General features: G+C 38.8%; 1 protein-coding gene across 1 annotated transcript; it reads left to right on the top strand.

Annotated features, from left to right (window-relative positions):
* Positions 1-2,237: 2,237 nt before the first annotated feature.
* cnpy1 (canopy FGF signaling regulator 1) lies at positions 2,238-19,796 on the top strand. The gene is made up of 6 exons (XM_047588506.1): positions 2,238-2,402; positions 3,472-3,574; positions 5,706-5,821; positions 17,154-17,366; positions 19,093-19,189; positions 19,606-19,796. Exons 2-6 carry the CDS (start codon positions 3,481-3,483, stop codon positions 19,644-19,646), a joined length of 561 nt encoding a protein of 186 aa, XP_047444462.1. The 5' UTR covers positions 2,238-2,402; positions 3,472-3,480; the 3' UTR covers positions 19,647-19,796.
* The last annotated feature ends 4,268 nt before the right edge of the window (positions 19,797-24,064 follow it).

Raw genomic sequence — 24,064 nt, 5'->3', positions numbered from 1 at the left:
ATCCTCAACTTTCCCTCTTACGATGTAGGTCATTTTTTCTAGTGCCAGGCTGCAAGACATCTCCTTAACCCACTGTCTAGATTCAGGTCTCTGAGTATCCTTCCAGGTTAAAGCAATTACACGTTTAGCTTGCATCAAACAGAAATTGATTAGTTTGCGTTTCTTTGTATTTACTGGAAAATCTTCACGGTATATAAGTAATAAACACATTTTGGCTTCAATGGGGACAACACTCTCTGTCAATTTAGAAGTGAGCTCCAGCACCTCTTTCCAGAACATCTGAATTTTTCGGCATTCCCACATACAATGATAGAGTGTGCCAATTTCTTCAGTGCACTTATTACAAGTATCAGGGATCTCAGGTTTAAAATTATGTAATTTAACTGGGGTAATATAGGTCCTGAACAACCACTTATATTGCAATAATTTAAATCTAGTGTTTATAGTTTGGGTTTGGGCGTGAAGACATGCCTTCTCCCAGTCCTCCACAGAGATGTTTTCCTGAAGATCATTCTTCCATGCAGTTAAATACGAAATTGAGTTCTCTTTGGAGCCTGCTAATAGTATGTCATAAAACTTTGATAACTGTCCTCTATCATATAAATGGCTAACTGTGAATTTTTCAAGAGTGGACATAGTAGGTTCTGAGGTGGTTTTCATTTGGGAATATATAAAGCTTCTAATTTGCAAGTACTTAAAAAAGTGCTTTCTGGGAAGGTCATGTTTATCTATTAATTGTTGGAATGACATTAGAGTCCCTTCATTACATAAATCTTTTATTTTGCTTAGTCGTTTTCTGTCCAATGTTTGAATCCCATATCGCATCTCCCCGCTTTGAAGTTTTACCAAGATCTTTGATTGATGCTGGGAAAGTCTGACCACTGCGCAATCTGGAACAGTCTGGAATCTGTGGTGGCAAATTCATGTGTGAAAGTGATGTCTCATGCTCCCTGAACCAGTCTTTCAAAATCTGAGCCCCATGAATTCCAGCATTTTCACCTTGGAATATGCCTGTGCCGTCAGGGAAGAAAAAATACATGGATGGAATAACCTGGTAATGTTGCTGAACCCAGACCTGACCACCTGTAGCAAACACAGACCATAGTACTTCAAATTGATTTCACCAAAGGTGTAAGTGATCATCGATCACAATCAATCAGGATTTTTGTGTTACATGATTTTATTTGTTTTTAATTCAATTTTATCACATTTGATGATTTTAGTTATGTCATGTGTTTTACATGGTTTACATTTATTTATTTACTTTTATAATATCTGTTTACTGGATAAAGGGTGTTTTAATTTATTTATTTATTTATCTTTTTTTTTTTTTAATTATTTTCCATTTTACTATTTAGTCTTTTAGTTCTCCAGTGTTTCCTCGTGGGGGGCTGCCACACAAATTTTAGTGTGTATATGAGTGTGATTGTGTGTGTGCCTGTGTTGTGTGTGTATGTGTGAGTGTGCTTCTAAGTGTCTGTATTTACACATACAGACACTCGCACATACACTTATGGAGGATGGGGGCTCGGAGGTTCTTGATTGGTTTCTTGTTATAATGTTTTGTGCTTTTATTTGTGCGAAGGTTTGCATTTGTTTGGCATGCAAACTGCTATATAAATAAAGTTTGATTTGATTTTTTCCTAACCACATTTCTTCCTGGGAGATGATGGTTCCTCACTATCCTTCCGGGGGATCCGAGGGAAATTCGGTGTCCAATAACTTCATCACAGAGAAACAGCTGAAAGATATTTAAGTTATATTTCCATATTAACATACCATATTGTTTTTTTATGGCACTTCTTTAATACCATACTCTCAAGTATTGATTGATAAGTCACGTCCTGCAGACAGTAGCGCAGTTTGATTGGTCTGTGTTCTTTGAGGTTGGATCCTGATTGGCTGTCCGGGCAGACGTCTGACAGAACGTGGCTCCACCACAGCCAAGCTCGTAAATATACCTCTGCGTCAAGGCGGCGGTGACGAGGCAGGGTGAGAGGGTAAGTGAGCTGACTGTACCTTCAAGGTAAAAGTAGAATTCACCGTGTGCCGAGAACAACATGAAATAGTTAAAAAAAAAAGAGAAAAGAGGGAAAAGAGGAAAAACTGAGTTTGAGGTAGTTTGCAAACATATACTTATGTTAACGTATTTGTATTACCAATGGTCGGAAACGTTTCGATCAAAACATTTTACTTTGAAATTTACAACCGGAAAATTAAAAGTTGTGAAGTAATGTGAATGAAACTCGTCAACGTCCATGCCAGGAATCCTATATTGAGCAGAGATAAGCATGTACAGAGAAAGTTGTTAATGACAGCTCATCATTTTATTCAACATCGCTGTAGTTTGAATCACAACGACTCCACATCCATTGCTGAGTCTAGCTAGTTCTCCACGCCAGGTAAGACAAGCTGTTTGCTAACCGGTCAGTTTACCCCATACAACTGTTTCCCACATGAATGTAATGTGTTTTGTGTACTGGCCAACTACCAAGAAAAGCATGTTCCAAATTAACTTGACGTATTTGTCATCAGCAGCAGGGATCAACATACTATTTAATCTCATTTATTTTGAGCCGTTCTCGTTTGAACGAAGGGCGAAGCTGTACATTTAACCAATAAGAGTTTATTGAAATTATGTAGCCTACCATTTTTTATGTATTTATTTATTTTTCACGTCGTGAGAAAAAAGTATCCCAAAGGCCCAGACAATATGAGACCCGCCTGCCCACAGCGGCACAACGGTAGCAGGTTTCAGGTCATGTGTCTCCCATCTCACCTGTGTTTAGAACTGCTTTTACCTTTATGAGGAGAGAAGCCCTGGCTTTGGTATCTGGAAGTCTAACTTGACAATATGAAGCTATAACCGACCGTGTTGTCTCCCTTCTCCTAAAGTAAAGTGTAGGCTACAAGAAACTTTTGAGTGAAAGTTAAAACTCAGGTGTATTTTCTTGGAAAACCTTCCCAGTACGTTTCTACATCCTTCATCGGTTCCCTACAATGAATTTTACACTCATACATTTGTGAAGGTTCTCAGTCATCCAGGTCATGGTATATCCAAAAACATCAAAGAAAGGCAACTTTTGTTGTAAAGGACTGGTGGGGCTTAAATAGGAACACCTGTAGGTGTAGCCCCAGCTCAAGCAAATTCCTGAGAAACTCTATTATTCCAGTTGCCTTTCATTAACGTTTTTGAATTCACACTCATAATGTATTTTTAATGACGAAGGCTGAGAAGGAAATAAAATATGCCTGCTGAGAGCACTTAGGCCAGAGTTTATGTTACTTAGTAGCTACAAGGGGCAGGGAATCACAAATAAATAAAGATTAAAATATAAACACCCTTCTGTGAGTCTTTGTCACTGTCGAGTCACTGCCATACGTACAACACTGTTTGTGGTTTTGAAATAACAGATGTAAAGACGGTGTGTCTAACCAGGCTGTCTGTCTGTCTGTCTGTCTGTCTGTTAGGTTATCAATATGGCCTCATGGATTATTCAAATTTCTGTGATGGTTCTATCCGTCTTAATCAGCAGCTGCCAGGGGAAGAGGGAAAAAATGCTCTACTGTTCTGGTAAGTCACAGAGCTCTCACTGAAACATACCAATGCTGCAGGGTGACAAACCTAGCAAGAAAAAATGGAACACTGCTAAAGAGCACTGTTCCAAAGTATGAAAAGGGAGGACTATATATTCCTTTGTGACCTTTAAAAGATTTAATGATTTGCAGTTTTTTCACAGTGTGCATTACAGGCTGGGTTGTATACCGGTTCATACCGAATACGGATATTTTTTTTGTCATGATATCACTTTTTAATATGCCGGCATAGCGGTGTGTTTGATTGTACAGTGACTGGAATGCTCGGCTGTGACACACTGTTTCAGACCGGACCATTTTCAATGTAGCGCTTCTAAACACGAATGGTGTGACAGTGAGGTGCGTTGAAGGTGGAAAGTTTGCAGCAGAATGAGAAGACCCTGAAAACACATAAGAACTTGTGCCATGTCTCCATTCTGGATGACCCGTCCCCAGTCTAAAGCTGTCCCTGAAAATGTCCCTAATTTTAGCTTTATGAATAAGAAAAAAAATGTTGCACGCAGACTACAGCCGAAATAGGTAGCTGGTTGCACTATTATTGACGTTACAGACATAGCAGTTAAAATATGTTTGAGCAGGGCTCTAAAGTCTCATGCATTTCAATAAATTCACACGCTGTCACACCACACGTGACATTTGTCACGCTGAAAAATGATAAAACTCGCTGCACATAGAGTGAAGGCAGCCTGCTCTGTTTAATCAGCGACCAATCAGCCAATCAGAAAATAGTATTTGTCATTGCCAGGTGAAATAGGAGCGTCCTAACCCACCTGTGCAATTGTCAAAAGAGAACTTGAAGTGGAAGTCCGTGATCTGGTAATCACTTAAAAATACTAATAAATTATTCTTATTATTTCAATAGTCCAAACTAAATTCACAAATTGAGGGCCCTTGAGCATAAATATGAATAAATATGTCAAAATAATTGAAACTTTGCCCCAGTTTCTTCATTTCATGTTGATGACATTTAATCCTTCTTTTTTTATCCCTGAACTGTAAATGTCCTCAGATTTAATTTTAGAACGCGTTGTGAACATGTATTTATGCATGAAAAAAAATACTGTGATATACCGTGATTCCATCAGAATTTTGAAGAATACTGTGATATACTGTACATTTTGGTCATACCACCCAGCCCTAGTGTGCATTGAAAACCATATGGAGATGTGGCTTTCAGCGGAATGAAAGTTGTAAAAGTTAAGAAAATGATATTATGCAACAGGGTGCCACTACAACTAAAAGACCGAGATAGAAAGATAGATGAATGTTGGTTCTTGTAGTGGTGCAGTCTTGACCTTATACATACACAGGTACATGTATGATGGTTTCTATAGTGCCTTGAATATTGCAGAGTGGGCTCTGTAAAATTCTCTAACAGCATCAAGAGGAGAGTCATTCAAGGTCAAAAACGAACTCCAGAACGATCACGACTAAGTCCCAGGCAAGATGATTGGCAACTCTTTAATTTGTGTCATGGAAATCGGAAAATTTCAGCAATCGGCCTTCATTGTTGGTGGAGAAGGACCGTAGAATCTGTGTTTCAGCCAAAATGTAATTTGTTGTAGTTGCTGCAGCGTGGTTACCAAGCAAGATGCAAAACCAAGTATCTATGCTGTTCAACGCAGAGTTAGTCAGCTTTGCTGGAGTCAATTTGAGTGAAATTCATCAGTCCCATCTAAATAAGCCACTCTCTTGACTGATTGTCAAGAGGCAACATTTAAGCAACATCCTCTGAACTGTGTTGTACAAGGGTGAAAGCTTCTGACATGAAAAACTTATCCAAATCTGACTACTTAAAACTTAAAGCAGAAAATTGTCTCGTATTTTGTGTCTCTATAAACACACCGTGGACATATAAGCATCATGGTAAAATACTTGATTAATTACAACTGTCTATAGACAGTTGATTTGTATGTGTGTCACCTATACTGTCAGGAGCTCATTGTCATCTGATACTTATAGTGTATTGTTCAGATATCTGTTGCAATCCCTGTAAATGTTTGGAGAACTTCATTTAAAACACTCTGTCTGCTAATGTTCTGTTAACTCCTGATAGTGAACTGCAGTGTGTTTTCTTGCCGTCACTAATGCCGACCTCTGTTTCCCAGCATGCAAGGCAATTGTGGATGAACTGACCTACTCAATCAGTCAGGTGGACCCAAAGAAAACCATTAATGTTGGCAGCTTTCGACTCGACCCTGATGGAACCATGAAAGACAAAAAGGTACAGCACACTAATGTGTTAATAAGGACAGTCTAACCATAATCCTTAGCTATATGTGGCTCTTTAAGTATATGTTTGCTGAGCCACAGTGTACTGAGCAGCCTTGACTGTAAAATGCTCTGTCACAACATTGCAGATTACCCAACTAGTACCAAATAGAGGCACTGAGAACACTTACACAATGACTATAAATGGTGCACATACCAAAATTCTCTGTAAAAATTGCATGTCAGATGGTTGTTTTTGGTTAAACGCCTCTCAACAAAATTAAATTGTCTACTTAATTTTATTCCTGCTAATGTGTTTTAAAATTTAAAGGTACAACAAGTGAAAAGGGTTAGGGTTAGTACTTATTAAGTCTTAAACCAAACTTGAATGACCAAAAAGTACACAGACCCCCCCCCCCACCTTTGTGATGAAACTTTATATCCACATGTTATGACTGTCCAGTTGGGACAAAAGTGCATTTTATTGTACTTCTTCATCCAGATCTGTTGTACACAGTACATAACCATGACTATATACACTCTCTGACCATCGTATTGCTAGTTTCTGGACTGGACACCTCTTTTCTCTGTAGACCTGCTTTAATTTCTCTGTCTCATAGATTTGATCGCTAGATTCGCTAGAAACATTTCATAGTAGTTTCTATAGATTGGTCCATATTAACGATGTAACATTATGCATTTACTCCAGTGTTGTTGGCAAATTTTCTATTTCACTACAATCCAAAAGTGGCAGATTGCGATCCGGTGACTATGGAGGCTATTTGAATAAAGAAAACTCATTGACATTTTCAAGAAACCTTAGGATTTAAGCTTTGTGACATAGCCCGTTATCCTCCTGGAAATAGACATCAGAAGAATGGCACACTGTGGTGTAGAAGGATAGAAAACGTCAGCAACAATGTTCAGGTAGGCTGTAGCATGTCAGTGTGGCCTACAGTTTTTCGTTTCCTGTTCCTAACTGATGTGAGTAGCATTTATTGTGGTCTTCTGGTGCTGTTGCCCATCTTCTCCAAGGATGTGTTGGGCAAGATGCTCTTCTTCACACCACAAGGGAGCCACAGTTAACATGCTATAGTAGCACACACATACATGAGTAGTAAGAGAGAAGGAACTAGAAGATAGGAACTCAGCATAGGTGCTCAGTGCATCATCCCCCTGCAGCCTAGGCCTATAGCAGCATAACTAAGGGATTGTTTGGTGTCGCTTGAGCCAGCCCTAACTATAAACTTTTCGAAAAGGAAAGTCTTAGGCCTGACTTTAAAAGTAGAAACGTTGTCTGTTTTCCAAACCCAATATAGGAACTGATTCCACTCAAGAGGAGCCTGATAGCTGAAGGCTCTACCTCCCATTCTACTTTTAGAAACTCTAGGAACCAAAAGAACTTTGAGATTGAAGTGATCTGTTGCGATGCCAGGGTACTATGAGGTCTGTAACATCGGATGGATGTTTGGAGTTTAATTCTTTCTAATAATAATTTACATGTGTCTTGCTAATTCCTGTCAGTGCTCATACAGAAGCATTTTGAAACAGTGGAGGCTAGTATTGCAGCTCTATTGTTGAAGTTTATCCATAGGAACGCATTTCTTATCCTTAATCTTGGGCTTTGTCTTCGTCTTACTCTTAATGTATTTACTACAGTTAAATAACATTTTCCAAGGTACACAAAAACACAAACATTCTCTTTACAAGGGCTTTTCTCATTAAGAATTAGCCTATACAAACCTCAAATACTTCCCTGCCTTAAATCTCGTGATTCACAGTGAAGCTGTATTCAGGGATGTGGAGGTCACATAGCAGTCAAAGTAGATTGATCGGTAGTGTTGTTGTGATTGTATAGGTGTGATGCTGTGTGAACACAGTGAGAATATAGATCCAAATTATTGTTCTTGAAATAATGAGGTCACTATAGCCAGACATCATCTATTGCCTAGAGACCAGGCTATCAGGCGGTGTCCTGCACCACTATTGATTTCCTGGGCTTCAACCCCTATTTAGAGTGTCACTGATAACTGCACTATTTGGCAGGTGAAAGCTTTTTAAACATATGAATGTGTGGAGTAACAATTGTGACAAAAAGATTGGAGAGCATCCTTATTGAAGTCCAGTATTCATGTTAAATCAGATTAAGATCACTCCCTCTCTGGACTAACAGTCATATATTTTAAATCCAGAACAACACACTGGTTGGTTCTTTAAAAACATTGTGTTCACGATCAAATGGGAAAACAGAAGCTACCTTATAATTATTACTCCAGCATGTGCCTCTCTCTCTTTTTCTGCTGCTCTCTCAGTTTCTCTTACTTTCTCTTCCCTTCTGTCCTTCTCTCTCAGTCTCTGTGGTGTCATCCATAATGTCAAAATAACAACCCAACACAAGTACCCAGTAATTTAAAAAGAGGCAACATCCTTTTGACTTTCTGTCCCTGGAATCTAGATGGGTATAATGGTGGAAAAACGTTTTCGGACGCCCCATGCATTTGTGAAATATTACATTAAGAATCACTATTAGGTCTTTAAGTGCAATGTCTTTTAGTACAGCCCTAAACAAATCGTAAAGCAGACATTAAAAATTTAAAATTGGTTGGTTCCATAAAAATACATAGGAAATTTTGAGTATTGGGTCATTTTGGTTCCAGTGATTCACTAATAAAGGTTGTGCTTTTTATTAAGACACATTTTTCTGTTACTGTGCTTCATGTCTATGTAAAGCCAGTACATTTGAAAGTACTTCAGAAACAAAAATGGCTAAAACAAGGAACAGCAACAATGTTGAGGACTGATATATTGAATCCCTCAAGGATTTAGTTTTGTTAGTTTTTCTTTTAAACAATAAACAGAATAAATATAATTTGTATTTGTCTGTATCTGTTGAATGCAGCCACAGCTTTTGAAACGAAAAAGCTTTGTACAACAAATATTTCATGATAATATTTGAGATTGTGTAAAATTTTAAGGGTGTCTGAAAACTTTTTGTGCTGTATATCCATCGGGCATCAGGCTGTAACCTGTCAACTAAATCTGACATTAGCTAATAATCCCAGCTAACATTTCTAACACTGCAGACGCCATGTAGACACTTTTAACCTTTTATATATTTATTTGCTTGCTAATGTTTGTGTGTAATTCAACTACCCCTGATCTTCTCCTTTCTGATGTGAGCTAATGGTTTTGAGCCTCATGTTTGGTGTTTGTACAAATTTATCTCTCTCATGGAATAGTTTATTTGTGGTTCCTGAAAATTCCTGAAAATGTGTATACTTGAGAAAACTACAGCATCTTACAGTACAAGACAGTAACATAACAATTTGTGAGAGCAATCAATCATTAAATTGTTTAAATGCCAATTATAAAAGAGTTGCAGTTCTAGCAGTGTCTTTGGGGCTCAGCTTCAATACCTGTTGTTCTTTGAAGAACAATTAACGTCACTGGTTCTCAGGATAACTCTGAATGGAATTTCCACCCTTTAAGTGCCATCTTTTAATGTGAGTTCAGAGAATGTTATGGTATGGCCATCCGCAAAGACTATGGTATACACCAAGCTTTAAGCTTTTGAGATGGCCATTCTCCTCCATAATCTGCCCAAGTTGTTTGCAGACAGCGCGATAGAGTCATACGATGGAGAAATGTATTGCTTCAGTTTATGATTGGATATTCACGTACGGCATAACTATACTTCTATGAGTAGAAAACCACTACACTTTGAGAGCTGGACCCAGAAAAATGACTCAAGTCTGGTTTCTCTGCTGGGTCTCGACTCAATGAAGGACCTTTCTACGATCTTTCTAAATTAGACCCATAATCCACTAAAAGTAGTTCTATATCCACTCAGATAGTCCTTGACACATTTGAACTAACCAGCCTTATGTTGGTTAGAATGATTGTTGGGCCCCCTGATGGATGCTACATGTATCTCACCCAGACAGAAATTGAAGTTGTTGTTCATGGTGCTGTTATCTGGCTCTTATATGTGTCGTTCCTAGCTTCTCATTAAGCATTTGTATAAAGGTGGATTAATTGAGCAATGATTGCTAATTACTCTTCTTCTTTCCCCTGTGGGTCCTGCTTTGGTTTCATTTAGCTCGCCCCATAGCTATGTTCATTTGAATGTCTTTGGATGTGTGCCATTTCAAGAAAAACTACACCAATAAATTCTCCCTACATGCTTATATAGTAAAACATGGTAATGCAATGTTCAATTAAATATGATGTATCAAACTTTTATTGAATGTTATTCACCTGGCAAACATCAAGTCAACATACTTGCAGGTTATACTATAGTAGCCATAATGATATGAAAATCAGAAAATGTTTCAAGTGTGTAATATACATATCACGAACAACAAAGTTGTTATTTTAGTTGTATGTTCTATCAAAAGTACTCCTGTGAGTCAATATTGCATTTCATAACAGCATTTGTACTTCCCATAATGCTGGTTCACTTCTTTCAAACTACAGTTTGTAACAGACAAAATTCGGTTACCACTGGTAGATGAATACCCAGATATTTTAATCAAAACTGCTAATACTACTTTCATTTATTATTACTCATTGTTCAATGCATTTGCAGTGTTTATTTTGATTTGATGTGATAACCTGTATTTCTAACGTGTTTATTGTTTACAACAATTGAACAAATTTATTTTATACATAGCTGTTTCCAGTAGAGTTGATTTCCAGCGGTAACTAAGGATTTTCTTCTTTTTTTTTTTTTTTCATTTTGTAATCTCTTGATTTCTTTCTCCAAGCAATGACACAAACCAAAAATGACAAACTGTGGCAATAGGAAAAGCAACGCATCCTCATATCTGCCAATCTGGGACCATGATTTGTTTGGCCTTATTACAGAAATAGTTTCCAAGATATGTATTGTTGTATTTATTACTATAAGACAGATAAGTTCTTCTGATGAAAACTGTTTGTGGTTGGTATCATTTCTAGTGAGTGTTGTTGCTCCAGAGATGAGCTCCTCCTCTGCCCTGAGTTGACACTAACCTCCACCTGTTGCATTGTTAGGTCAATCAAATGTTACTGAGCCCCAGAAGAACCCAAACCTTGATCCCATGCCCTCCCTGCTCCCTTCTTTTCAGCAGCTTTCGACCTAGTGTGAATCAGAGAGGGAGGGATGTCACAGCTTAGATGCCATCAGTGAGGAGGATTTGCAGGTTTTAAGTCTCTGCTCTTTGGCCTCCTCACAGTAGGACTTCCTGGGGGTATGGAGCTGCTTTGTGGCACAAAAGTTAAACCTGCCTGCAGCAACAATGACACATTTAAGGCCTCCAAAGACATTGAACTTAGTTGGAGCAGCGAGTTGATCTCATAGTGACCGGTGGGAAGTCATGCATTGAGAATGAGAAGATGCACAATGGTGTGCTGACAAAGTGACACATAATATCATGGCCCAGAAATGTGACTGAATTAAAAAAAGATTGCATGTCACCTCACTCAGAGAGGTTTTGTGCTTTCTCTCTACTGGCTTCTTAAAAGAAGGGTTGACTTCCTCCACATACTGAGAAATGCAAGCTTCTTTTTTACTTTTACTGACTAAGAGCTGTCTGTGTAAGCGACATTATCCATGTCCTGTTCCTTTGTGCACTTCACACACAAAGACTGGAAGCAAGAGAAAATGATTTAGCTACCAGCATGATAAGTGCTCATGACCATGATCAAACGATAAACTTCTTATCAAAAAGGTTTTGGATTGATCTGTGATTGAGTCACAGAACTAGGGCTGCAGCAAACGATTCTTTTGTCAATCGACTGATCTGTCAGTTATTTTTTCGATTAGTCGATTATTTTTTGAGAAGTTGATTGTAGCAATAAATATAACTTGATCTATCCCAATAAATGTTATTCAGTATTTAAACACGATATCTATGAACTTGGTAAGTTTTGCCAAACTATACTGTTCAACCAAAAGTCAGATTTATTGAGTGCATTTAATAAGATGATTGTACTATATTTTGTGAATTATTAATTAGCATACATAGAGTATGTTTTAAATTCTGTGACTTGTTGTCTCCCTATGTAGCAGACATACATGGAGACTCCATGAATAACAACCTCTATGCTGTGAGGATAATCTAGCTAAAGTTTGGACCCACATAGAGCAGAACGTTTACATTGTTTAGTTTTAGAGGTCTGTACATGCAGACAGAAGCTTATGTGCTGACATGCTAGTGATAAGCATTGTGGTTGGCATCTGTTCTAGAGTCTCTGTTCTTTTCTCAAAAAAAAAAAAAAGATAAGGGCACAACAACAATTCCCAGGCTCTGACCACCAACTAATAATGAGACTAAATTCAACATAATGGTCCAAATAGCTACAGCTACAGTTGGGAGTCTATCCCAGCTTGAACTGTGATTTGTGATTTAAAAATAATACAAGATATTGCATTTGATTATGAATTAGCAGCGTTGATGGCCGAGACTGGGTTTAAATCTATTGGTCCTGCTTTTCAAGCCCTTGTAACTCGCACTGTCCTTTAAAAATTTCCTTTTAATGTGGAGGCAGCTTTAGCTTGCAATGTCATCCAGAGAAGGCAAAGGACATCTGTTGATATTCTCTCTGCTGGGACTTCTTTACTACCGTCCCGGTGTCTCTCTGTCCAGGAGCAGTCTCGTGACATAGAGGTGATGTCTGAGTAGATGGTGTGTATGAGCAAAGGAGAACTTTCTGTGCTTGTCTGGCTGCTTAGTCACGTGAACAAAGAAACGCATTTCTGACCAATCACAGCCATTATGGTCTTCATTGCAATACACTACTTACATTTCTTTCGTGGTGCACGTCAGGTTATGGTGTAGAGACTGGAGCGACCATGTCAAGGTGCCATAGTGCTATGAATTGTATTTTTATCTTTTGGGATTTTGACCGTTTTGAGCTACTGGTCCTGTTCCGTAATCAATTACATCAATTTCCAATTGTCATTGCAGCCCTACCTTGAAATATATTTCCAATGAGAGGACTGGTGATGCACCATATTAGTGGGTTTTGAAATCTGGTTTTAAACAATAGTGAACCTGTGTGCACTCTGCAGATTCCAAAAGTACACCAATTAGGTTACATACCCATATTTGTGGTTTTAAGTATAGTAGCGGATCATTCCAGTGCATTCATCAGTATGATGCCCAGCAAAAGGGGGTTTCTCTCTCACCTGCTTCCAACTGAGATATGGTTCCAGTCTGTGTCCCCCAATAAACTTAAATTCTCTCTCTTGCCATAGTCAGCCCAAGAGATTCTCTCTGTGCATGGTAGGCTAGGCTGTCCACACCTGGGCCCTTGATTGATTAAGATATCTTCAGACTAGCTTCTGTTCCATTTCCTTCTGTAACAACGTGGAGTTTCACAATTTAGCATTTCCTTCATTAGTACATGAAAAGATAAAGTTTGTAAAGTGGGCTCACTGTTCACTGTAAATGAAAAAACCAACACTATGTACAACATTTTGTGTGTTCTTTTATTTGTAACCCCTGACAGTATCTAGAGATTAGTATACATTATGTTTGATAATTGGGGAAAAAAGCATGATGAAATACACCTTTTTCCTAAGTCTAATGCCTTGACACAATCACCTGAAGCAAACCACACGTCATACTTTAAAATAAAAAGTTTTCTTTCTTTCTGTATTTGGCTTTCTCTACATAATTATTTTGCTTGTCGTATAATTACGAAGCAGACCTCACCTGTTCTCTATCCTCTTTCAAATTACCAGCATTGATTAGTCCTGGGCTAATATTTAATGCTGTTCTAGTGATGCATATCATTAAATTGGCAGCCAATTATAATCTGCTTTGGTATTTTCTTTTGTCATAATTAAGTGATAATTTTACTGTTATTGCTTTTTCATGCATGTTTTTTTTTCACTATTCTATGATTTTAAAGGTATATTGGTCAAAATTACATTTTAGCTTCTCCTTCCACTCACCACTTTGATGACAATATTTTTATTATTATTAATTTATGGGTCTTCATTGGCCCATATCACCGGGACAATGAAATTGAAAGGCCCCTGTCCACACTGGTGCAATAATGGCTCCCTGTCCAATGGGAATTGAATGGAGGATAGCATCCCTGAGAAGCCTATTCTCTGGCCCAACTGGTCGCACCCCACTACCACCACCACTCCACCACCCCCACCACCCCATTCTTCAAACAACGCTATGACTGACAGATCCCTTTCACGCTGCTACAACTGGCAAGGAAGGGGTTTAATTCCAAACCATTTTGTAGCATGGCATGGTAATGACTCAGACCCAAGCCCAGGGGCTAAGATGGACCGACGTGGTTTGTTGTCGGGCAGGGGGAGAAGAGTCTTTTTTTGGGGGCAGCGGGTGGGGTGGTTGATAGGGAGGTCTTATTTGACATACAGTTTTAAATTCACACTCTATAACAAGAAAGGACATGACTGATGGCAATAAGAATATGGCTAGAGCAACAGATCATTCTTTTTATTATTAACCATTGTAAGTGACCATAAGACATTGCAGAACAATTTCTTTATCAACTAAATATTTTTAACATTAAAATCTCCCAGTGTTAAATCTACACTAATATAAGACAGAGAAAAACAGTACTCACATGATGCAATTAGTAAAATAGTTGCCAATTTGATCTGTATACTAGGCAAAAAATAAATCAATACAAAAGAAAACAAGTACTTTATATTCTAGCTAGCTAGTACTAGCTGTAAATAAGATGAACTGTCATCATGTTTAAGAATTCAAAAGTTCAAATTATCTTCAGTTACTGTTACATGTACATGCATCAATAATAATAGTCATTCTAATATTCAATAATAATGGATTCAATTTGATTTATCCACTTTACATTTAGAACATAACATAAAATAATTGCTGATAATTGTAATAATATTCCCATTTTAACTCTTGTAATAATACTCCCTAACTATGTGCTCTATTACCTACCAAGACATTAGAGACCCCTGTGAAATTAGTTGAAAACCAAAACTATTTCCCAGCCTTAAAATAACTACACACCAGTTTGGACAGTATTTATTATTTTATATCTTCATATCTTTCTGACATTTAATCGGGGTATAGGTAATGGTATTTGTGTTTAATAAAAATGCAAATGCTTAGCTGCAAGTGACAGAAGTCACATGGTAACAAGAGGTCTACTTCCATAAATTCTTTAATGATACTTGACCCAGTGACACAGCACATATCCACATCAGCGGGCTGAATGCTGCTGCTGCTGCTGCTGCTGATGATGATGATGATGATGATAATGTGTAGATTACAGGGCTGACCTTTTTTGGGGAGTCCTGTGGGAATTCCTGCAAGATTGATTTCACTCTCCATCAATGAGACTGGGACACGACTAAAAGGAAGACCCTGACAGAACTTCAAAAGAATTTCAAAACATTTTTAGGAGTCAAGAGTGACGACTTATACAACATGTCATGTAGGTGTGATACGATGCAGGTGAAATGCTCAAATGTGGGTAATAAATAGATTTTCATCTGTGTTGACTGAGTTACCCTTATCATTTGGTCTTAATACAAAGTAGCCTAGTCCCAGGTAGGAATTGACCCGTGGTTTATTTTTGCTAGCAATGGCTCACAGTTTTCTCAGCTCAGTGACCTCACTAATTCTGAAAATAGTAGATACAGATATATAAAAAATGAAAAATAAAGACATTAAAGCCGCTAAACCTTGATTTGAATAAGACAGAACGAAACAGCAAACTGAATATCCTTGGCCTTCACACTTATGGTAAAACAATAAAAGATCATTTGATAGACCAGCTTAAGAGCTAAGAAGTATTTAGACAATTATTTTGTGCAATTTTCTGACATTTTAGAACAATGAATTAACTGATAAAGTAGTCAATAATGATCTTTATTATCAGAAATTATCAGATCCAAGTATACACCAGACTGGTTTAGAAAAATAACTAGTGTCTGTAATGTCATTCTTTGAGTGAGTAAATGTTGCTACTTGTCAAGGTCACAATCAGATTTAGATTTATATAGGTGAATCCCATCATCACTGGTCGACAGAAACTACATCTCTTGTGTCTTGTTCCCCCTCACAGCCTTTGGCCCTACACTATGACCCCAGAATGAAGCCGGATTTAAGGAGGTGGCATTATTTCATTTTTTTTATAAAGCTCTCTGTTAAGAAAATGAAAAGTCAAAGAAACACAAATGCAAAGGAAGTAACTGTTGTAAAACAGATGGTGGGAAGGCCTTCTGTCACTTTTTGACATTTTCAAGTGTGTGTGTGTGTGCGCGCCTGTGTGTGTGTCTGTAATGTAATCAGTAGACTAGGTCCGGAAGGGAACACAGCCAGACATAAAAAGAAACAAAAGAGGTCAGGGAATAATGTATCCACTTTGTTACAAATTCAGATCATCTGCAAGATTCTATCCAACCCTCCTCTTTCTCTTTATGGTGTATACTCCCCCCTCACCCTCTCACCACTACCGCACACCCCCAACCTCCACCCTTCCACCTTTTGACCAGAGAATACAAGGAAGATTTCCTCCTTTGATCATCGGAGGATGGAAAGAGAATGAATGGGCCAAAAGACACAGCAAAGGCTTGGCGGGGGCTGAGGAGATGGGCTGTTTACCCTGCACTTGGCTTCTGTTGAGGCCTCCTGCTTCTCCACTCTCCTCCACCAGCCCCACCCTTCTCAGGAAACCAAACCCTTCCTTTGGTTTGTTTTCAGCTCAGTTGGAGGTATAAAGAGCACCGACCCACCCCCTCCACCTCAGCCTTTTCAGTGCCCCCTCCTTGCCCCCTCAACCCCCGGGCATCACCCCTGTCAACCGATATCCTTCCGGGGCACGGAGGGAGCAGAGCGCAGCACCTGTGTAGACATGTCTAGACATCAGCGCCTCGTTGTTTTGTCCTGAAAGGGGGGAGGAAGAGGACGCTAGATTTTGGATGGTGAGGTTGGGAGGGTATTCACACAGGTTAAAAGTCAGAGTTGGAGGTTGAGGTTTGTTAGTGTGGGTTGAGAAAACACAGCGGAAACAAGAGGTCATCTGGCTGACCTACACAGACTCCTGTGGTGTTACACAGCTGATACAGGCCCAACCCAGGCTCCAAGGTGTTCTGCCAGCACCAGTTTATTAGTGTTTCTGTTGTTCGGGTCCATCCAGGTGCCGTCTTCGGAAGTGTATTTTTGATTTTTTTTTTTTTTTTCCCTATCATATTACATTAACAAAATAAGAGGGATGTTATATGACACAAGAACCAGGACAGACTGGAGCCCAGGACAAGAGTACTCACACCAGCAAACAAAGAGCCCGACGTGTTCACTGCATGTCTTCTTCTTTTCTTTGGGTTGATTGGCCAGGTCCCTCTCGCTCGTTCTGAGATTCACCTCAGTGAGCTCCTGGACGAGGTATGCAACAGCATGAGTGACTACGCCCTCCATGTCGACCCCGACACCCAGAAAAAACAGTACATGAGGTTTGCTCCCAGAGACGGTGTGACCACAGGCGACTTCCCGGACTTTAACAACTTCCAGTTCGATGGGCCGGAGGCATCCAATGCCCTGAAATTCGCAGTGAGTGCAAATCTTCATAATTAAGCCACAGAATGCATCATATTTTTAACTGAACTATAATCTTTAATTCTATGTGCTAATGTAGAGATACACGTGCACGTAGGAGTCCACAGCCAGGTCACACCACCTTGATCCATCCATACACACTCTCAAGTCATTTTGTAAATGGAATATACTGTGTATATATTAATTTGTGTGTGTGATTTATTTTGGTTATCACTGATAATGCTGAGGCATAACGTGAAAACCCATCAGACGTATACATATAAATATATTTATTGTTTCAGCACTGACCCGATTATTAATTGTTTTATGGTTTTATTATGGGTCCTCGTTAGTCCTCACCATTTGATATGCAAGAAATTAAAATTTCAAAAAGCTGGACTCATCCTTTAATATTACTTTTTTACTGTCAAATGTGGGAAAGTGTTCAAGATGTTACTATATGTACTGTTTTAGTCTTTAATGGAAAAGTCATATAGTGGATAGCTATTTTTTTCAGTCACTAGTTTCACATGTAGGTGCAAATATTTATTACCAATTATCAGTCTGAGCTAGTTCATGAAACCAGTTGCTACTGAATTTGTTCATGTATAAAATGAACCTAGAACTTGTTCGGATGATAACTAGCCTGCATGGGAAGCTGCTGCAGCAGCTAACTTTGCCACATTATGACAGTCATGTGACTTTCTGCTTTGGCTTTGACTGGGACTTTTCTGAAAAGAACTAATGACATAGCTTTCGGTTGCACTATACCACACAGAAGACCTGCTGTGTGTTTACCTACAGAATGACATCTGGAAGGTCTTTGGTATATCTTGAGTGTTGCGCATTCTAGACAAAATTTCTGTCTACTGTTTATCCTATGATTAAGTCTTTATTTATAAAGGACATTTCAAAACAGCACAGCATATTAAGAGCAGAGTGGGACAAAAAAAAAACAAAAAACTAGACAATCAGTGACATAAAGTTGAGTAAAAGTAGGTTTCTACTCAAACTTGATTCTGTCACATCAAACCTGAAAGTCTGCCTTTAAAGGCCAGTGTTGGAGCAGATCGGATCTGAAGACTGTTCCAAAGACAAAATCTCTCAAACAACCGGACTAATCCATTTGTCTAGTTTTAGTAAGCATTTTTTTTTTTTTTTTTTTTTTTTTTATTCAAAAAGCCTTCATTGTAGTGTAACACATTAGCAGCCTGTGGCCAGGCCTCCCTCGTCGAACAGTTTCAGGCTTTTTATATAATATTTAGCAGTTTACTGTTCAACCCCATACTTCTATTATAATCATTCATCTTCTGATCTTTCTTATTGTTCTTCTTTTTTTTTGTCATCACAGACTGTACAGATCTAGAAAGAGCAAAGTCCAAACCAAGATTTTTAAACTTGTCATGTCACTGTTTTCTCAAGAAGGTCCTCAGAGGAGAAAAATCTCAAAAATTTCTTCTGAAATAAAACAAATAAAAACTTGAACTGCAGCTCACTGCGTGACCAGCGACTTTTCAAAATGGCTGAGCAGTTTGGCAAACAGAAGGGAAACCTGGACACCGCCCTGCACTGTGCAAAAAGACGTGGTGTGTGTCTGTGTGTGTTTGTGTCAGCAAAAACACTGTGTGTGTGTGTGTGTGTGTGTGTGTGTGTGTGTGTCTGTGTTGTATGCATGGCCGGGCTGCCTTCGCTCTGTTTCTGCTGGCTAAGTCTGTCTTTCGCTGCTGTGTTTTTGTTGTAGTGCGAGACCTTGGTGGAGGAACTGGAGGATGATATCATCTCTGTGTTCAGCCAGGATGTACAGGATGTACACAAGGAGTTATGCAACAGAATTTCAGGTAGCACCACTTTTTTTTTTCTTTGCATGTTTTCTTGCACAGATATGAAAAGCAGATTATTTCTCTTCCTGTTCCTATCACACGTAACATGCCTGAGAAATTCGTGGAGAATTCGTGGGAATTAATAAATGAATCCAGTGATTGGGTTTGAGAATATAAATAATCTCGTTCTCATAGAAAATAATTTATTTTCCTTTGCCTCATTAGGTGTACCTCTTTCTTTTTACTGCTACATACAAAGATGACTTTATACAATGTAGTCATTTGTGCTTAATGTAACCATCTTCTGTAATTTCTGCTGTATTATGTATCATTTGTTAGCGTCTCTGAATTATATGGAAAATAATATCGTTAACTATAGTTTGGAATTATCCATGCTACTTCGTCACTGATATTTTTGTCATATTTCATTTCAGACTATTGTAAAGACAGCAGTCACACAAATGAGGAGCTATAGTGTTCATTCATGTTTACTGCAAACAAAGGTGGGACCAGCATTGCACTGCATTATTGGAAACACGATGAAAAAAATGCTTTGATGAAAAAATATTTTGATAAATAATTAAAAAGCTTTTTAAATAATAAATGTGTAAATCTTGAGAAATCACAATGTGTCCATTGTGAGGCATGGAGGATTGTGTTGTCTTTTTTTGGCTCTTACTGGTTTTCGGGCAAACAATAATCTCAACTGCAAACTGACTACATGAATGAAGCATTGACTTTGTCAATGGAAATATTTAGATCTGACATGCAGGAAAAGATAGCATTAAAAATATGTTATTCACTCAATAGTGCTGCAACAGCTTCAACTAACGCATTCAAGTAAGTAAAAATATCTAAACGTTTTCTGTTTCTATGTCTTTGAATTTTTTTTGGCCATGTTGGTTGGAGAAAATTTAACATCTGAACACTCCTTTTCCTGGGCTCTTAAAATGGTGACGGACGACAGAACAAATCAATCTAATTTCTTGCTAGATGCTCATCGGCTTCAGTGTTATGCTCTGCTGTTACCTCCACGTGAACACTCAGCTTTTAAACAGCGTCTTCTCACACAAACTAGCAGGTGTGTAGACTGGAACCAGTGTTGAAGCATTCATTGCCTGATTGGACCAGATCCAGCAGCCTCTCTTTTATGATTGGTCAGAATACTGGGTATTGATATGCTAAAGGCCGCCTCTCCGCAGGGAGAGCATGTTTGTTAGCTGAGTGTATCATACTGAATCTCTCTGTTGGCTGTGGAATATTGCAGAAACATTTCTACTAGGTTGAGTTTAATTGATGAGATGAGTGCAGTGATACAAACAAAAAACATGAGTTCATGGCTGAGTAGATGAGTTTTTCTTCAGGTGCAACCTTTATCTTAAGACTGAATGTATGGCCAAGCACACTTGAGCCTTCAAGGGCATGCTGCTTCAGGCATCAAAAACGGTGAAGTTGCATGCAACATGCTGGCGGTTGGTGGTCCCTGTAGATATTCACATGTAGCCAGAAATAGTCCTCCTTTTTTTCTTTCATTTTCACACTGGTGATGCCGACTTACTCATAAGGCACAGGAGAGGGTGAACACATGGTCTGATATACATATCTGCATTTATCCCTAATTTAAAATCCCCAGCAAATCTGTCATACAGATAACAGCTGAAAAGTTATTAGGGTAGAAAAGTCATCTCCATACTCTGTCATGGTTTTAGGGTTCTAGTTAGGTTTGGGTTTTTCTGTTTTATTTTGAAAAGTCACTTACATCATTTGTCTGTGTCTTGTTTACTTCCTGTGTTAGTATTTTGTGTTTTGTGATTGCCTGTTGCTCCCTGATTTGCTGATTTGTTTCACCTGCCTGTGGTTGTCCCATCTGCTATGAGGTGCCGTTAGCGTCATCATTCAGTATTAGCCTCCAACCTACACATATGAAACCACACTCATTCACATACTATGCTAAAATCCTAACCCATATACACGTGAAACCCTCACATGCAGTACACACTTACATGCAGTCAAAAACTTTGTCCTTTGTTGTCATTGTGCTTTACTAGGCTTCTTATTCAGGGAGTGCTACCTGAATCAATTCTTTCTATATTGCTAGTTCTGGTCCTAAAAGATAAAGCTGGGAAACTGAACAGCATGGACAACTTCCAAAGTCATGGAACGTATCCTCATGACAAGGCTTGATACATTTCTACTTACATCTGACAATCAAAAAGAAACATGGCGCCAATATGTATATTCACTTTTCATAGGAAATGGTTGCGAAATATCTGAGTCCGAATTCAACTGTATCTCTGTGTTTTATAGATGCTTCTCAGACTTTTTTTTATAGGGTCAACCATGGGAAACTGCTACAGAGAGGGGTCCCAAAAGTCACAGTTACAGTCACCAGACAATTAGCGTGAAATGGAGTTGTGCAATATCTTCCCTTTTTTATGTATCAAACGGTGTCAGTCATGGTGGATTGTTATCCCCTGTCTTATTGAATGTATACATGAATTTGATTTGTCAATTCAATTAAGTTTGTGTACTACGGGCTGCCTGGTTGGTAGCTCTCTTATTAACCATCTCATGTATGCAGATGATCTGGTAATTGTTAGCCCATATAGTACAACAGCTACTTTAAGTATGCACATAATATGGTTTTGAGTAAAAAAGGACATTCCCTGCTTTCGTTGTGTAATAGTCCAGTCATGGTGTGTGCAGAAGTAAAATATCTCAGATATATATATCTGATGACAAAGATGTATACCGTCAACGCTGCAAACTACATGCCCAGGCTAACATGTTACTTTGCAAGTTCAGTATGTTCCTTGTTTAAAGCCTTCTTTACACCTATTTATACTGCTTATTTGTGGTGTAGGTATAAGAAGAGCAGCTTACATTTGCCTATAATGACTCTTTGAGGCTGTTGATGCGAATACCCAGATAGTTACTTTTTTGTTTCGTCCAGTGTGCCAACATGTGAATCCGTCTAAGTCTAAGTCTAGATAGTTTAGGAAATGGTATTATTGAAGCTCTAGTTAGTCCAGCCAGGACCTCATTGAGGTACTCCTCTAAGAAAACACTGGAGAGAATGTCCTTTGTTTTTATTTTATTCTGTTTTAATGTTTTACTATGCTTTGGACCTTGCAATGGTGTCTAAAATAAAGAACTGAAAAATATACACATAAGAAACGCTCTCATACATTGATGTCAGTGGTTTCTGTGTCTTATTAGTTGGGTTTCTTCCCTTTTCAGTTGCCAGATTGTTTTTTTGTGTCCCTGTGTAATTCCAGTTTGTTCTGAGTTAAAGCCTTGTTTTTTTTTTTTTTTTTTTTAAGAACTTTATCTCCATGTAACCTACGTCATGATGCTCCATACATTTTCTTTGTGTCTTTCTTTCTGTTTTTGTACCAGATGAAGTTAGTGAAACTTGCTGTCACAGATTCTGTTTCTCTCAGTGCAACACTCACAGTACAGCAAGACATTTTATTTTTTCCGCCCACACAAAGCATTGTGCACTTGCCTGTGGTCTGCCCAGCACTCCAAGAGTGCAGTCCAGGATCTCAAACTGGGCCTATGGACCAACTTAAATGAAAAAAGATGCAAGTTTCTTTGGGGTCCTTTGGCTTTCTTTTTCCATTCCACTCTGGTAGTAACCCAGCTTCTTTGGTCATACATACGCAGGTGCAGCAAACATATTGAGTTTCATTTTTATGAAGCATGTTCAGCACCATACTTTGTTTCCTGTAGCTTAAAGGGAGCAATTCTGGTGGAGGACTGAGACATTGCCCGCAGTGTCCTAATGGTGTACCTCATCATGTACTTTAGCCCTTCCAAAATTCAGCTGTTGTTCTGGGTATGGTACACAGTAGCCAAGCCTGTTTGTGTTGTACACAACACATAAGCAACTTTGGCTTTTTAGTATTTCTTGTTGCATAGTCTACTAGGTAGGTAGGTAGGTAGGTAGGTAGGTAGGTAGGTAGGTAGGTAGGTAGGTAGGTAGATTTATTTACCCATGGAAGATTAGGTGTTCGGACCTTCATTGTATAGTAACACGCAGAGTGCAAGAGCTGTGATTGGTCTGCTGGGTAGTAGTGTGTTTCCGCTTTAGTATTTCCTGCTGCTTCTCCATCTCTGTGATTTTTGAATTGATTGATTTGCATCAATAAAGAGTCAGTAAGGTTAACTGAGGAGGTTTGGAGATATAGACACTGGTATGACTCATGTTCGGCGGAATTCGGACGAAAATTTGATGAAAGCTTCAGCCACTATTCTTGAAAGTGAAACAGGAAGTAGAAACAAAAATGAACCCCACTGCATTTTTGTTGTTACCGAGTGAGAAGACTGTGCATAGGTCAATGCAGTACTATAAATAAGGTTTCACAGGGAGGCGTTGTGGAGTCTTATGGCCTAAGAGGCAAACGGCCTCCCCGACCTGTCAGTGGAACTGGACAGACACTGCAGACTGTCACTGACCTTTTTTGTTCACTGTTAGCTGACCAGTGCAGGTTGTGTTCCAGATGTAGTCCCATGTAATTACAGAATTACATTAACAATATCTGGCCACCAGCAAAGTGGCCTGTTGACATCAATAGCAATGCTTTCAAATGGGACATCAAAGCATTTCAAAGGAAGAGGCATACCAAGGTTGAACATCTCCACATCTTACAAAACATTTATACCTGCTTAGGGCAACACAGCAGGAACCTGAGATTAACTACTGTAGACTTAGTGATTTTGCAGAGAACCATGTCTTTACCTTCTTCTTCACCAACGTTTTCTCCTAGCAGTCTCTTAAGCCTGTTTGTTCTTCCTACACCAGCAGTAGTTTCGTCTATACTTTCCTCCTTCCCTTTTTCCCTCTCACCGGCAGGCTACCCAGGGACTGAAGTCACAGTAGGACACATA

The sequence above is a fragment of the Mugil cephalus genome, chromosome 7 (genome assembly GCF_022458985.1).
Source record: "Mugil cephalus isolate CIBA_MC_2020 chromosome 7, CIBA_Mcephalus_1.1, whole genome shotgun sequence".
Lineage (NCBI taxonomy): Eukaryota > Metazoa > Chordata > Actinopteri > Mugiliformes > Mugilidae > Mugil > Mugil cephalus.
Note: the sequence above shows the minus strand (reverse complement) of the source record. Positions and strands in the feature narration are given on the sequence as shown.

Excerpts from the sequence above, each read along its gene's own strand:
- cnpy1 (XM_047588506.1), top strand. The coding sequence starts at position 3,481 with ATGGCCTCATGGATTATTCAAATTTCTGTGATGGTTCTATCCGTCTTA. Across the intron at positions 3,575-5,705 it reads AAAAATGCTCTACTGTTCTG|CATGCAAGGCAATTGTGGAT; the intron begins GTAAGTCACAGA and ends TCTGTTTCCCAG. Across the intron at positions 5,822-17,153 it reads GAACCATGAAAGACAAAAAG|GTCCCTCTCGCTCGTTCTGA; the intron begins GTACAGCACACT and ends TTGATTGGCCAG.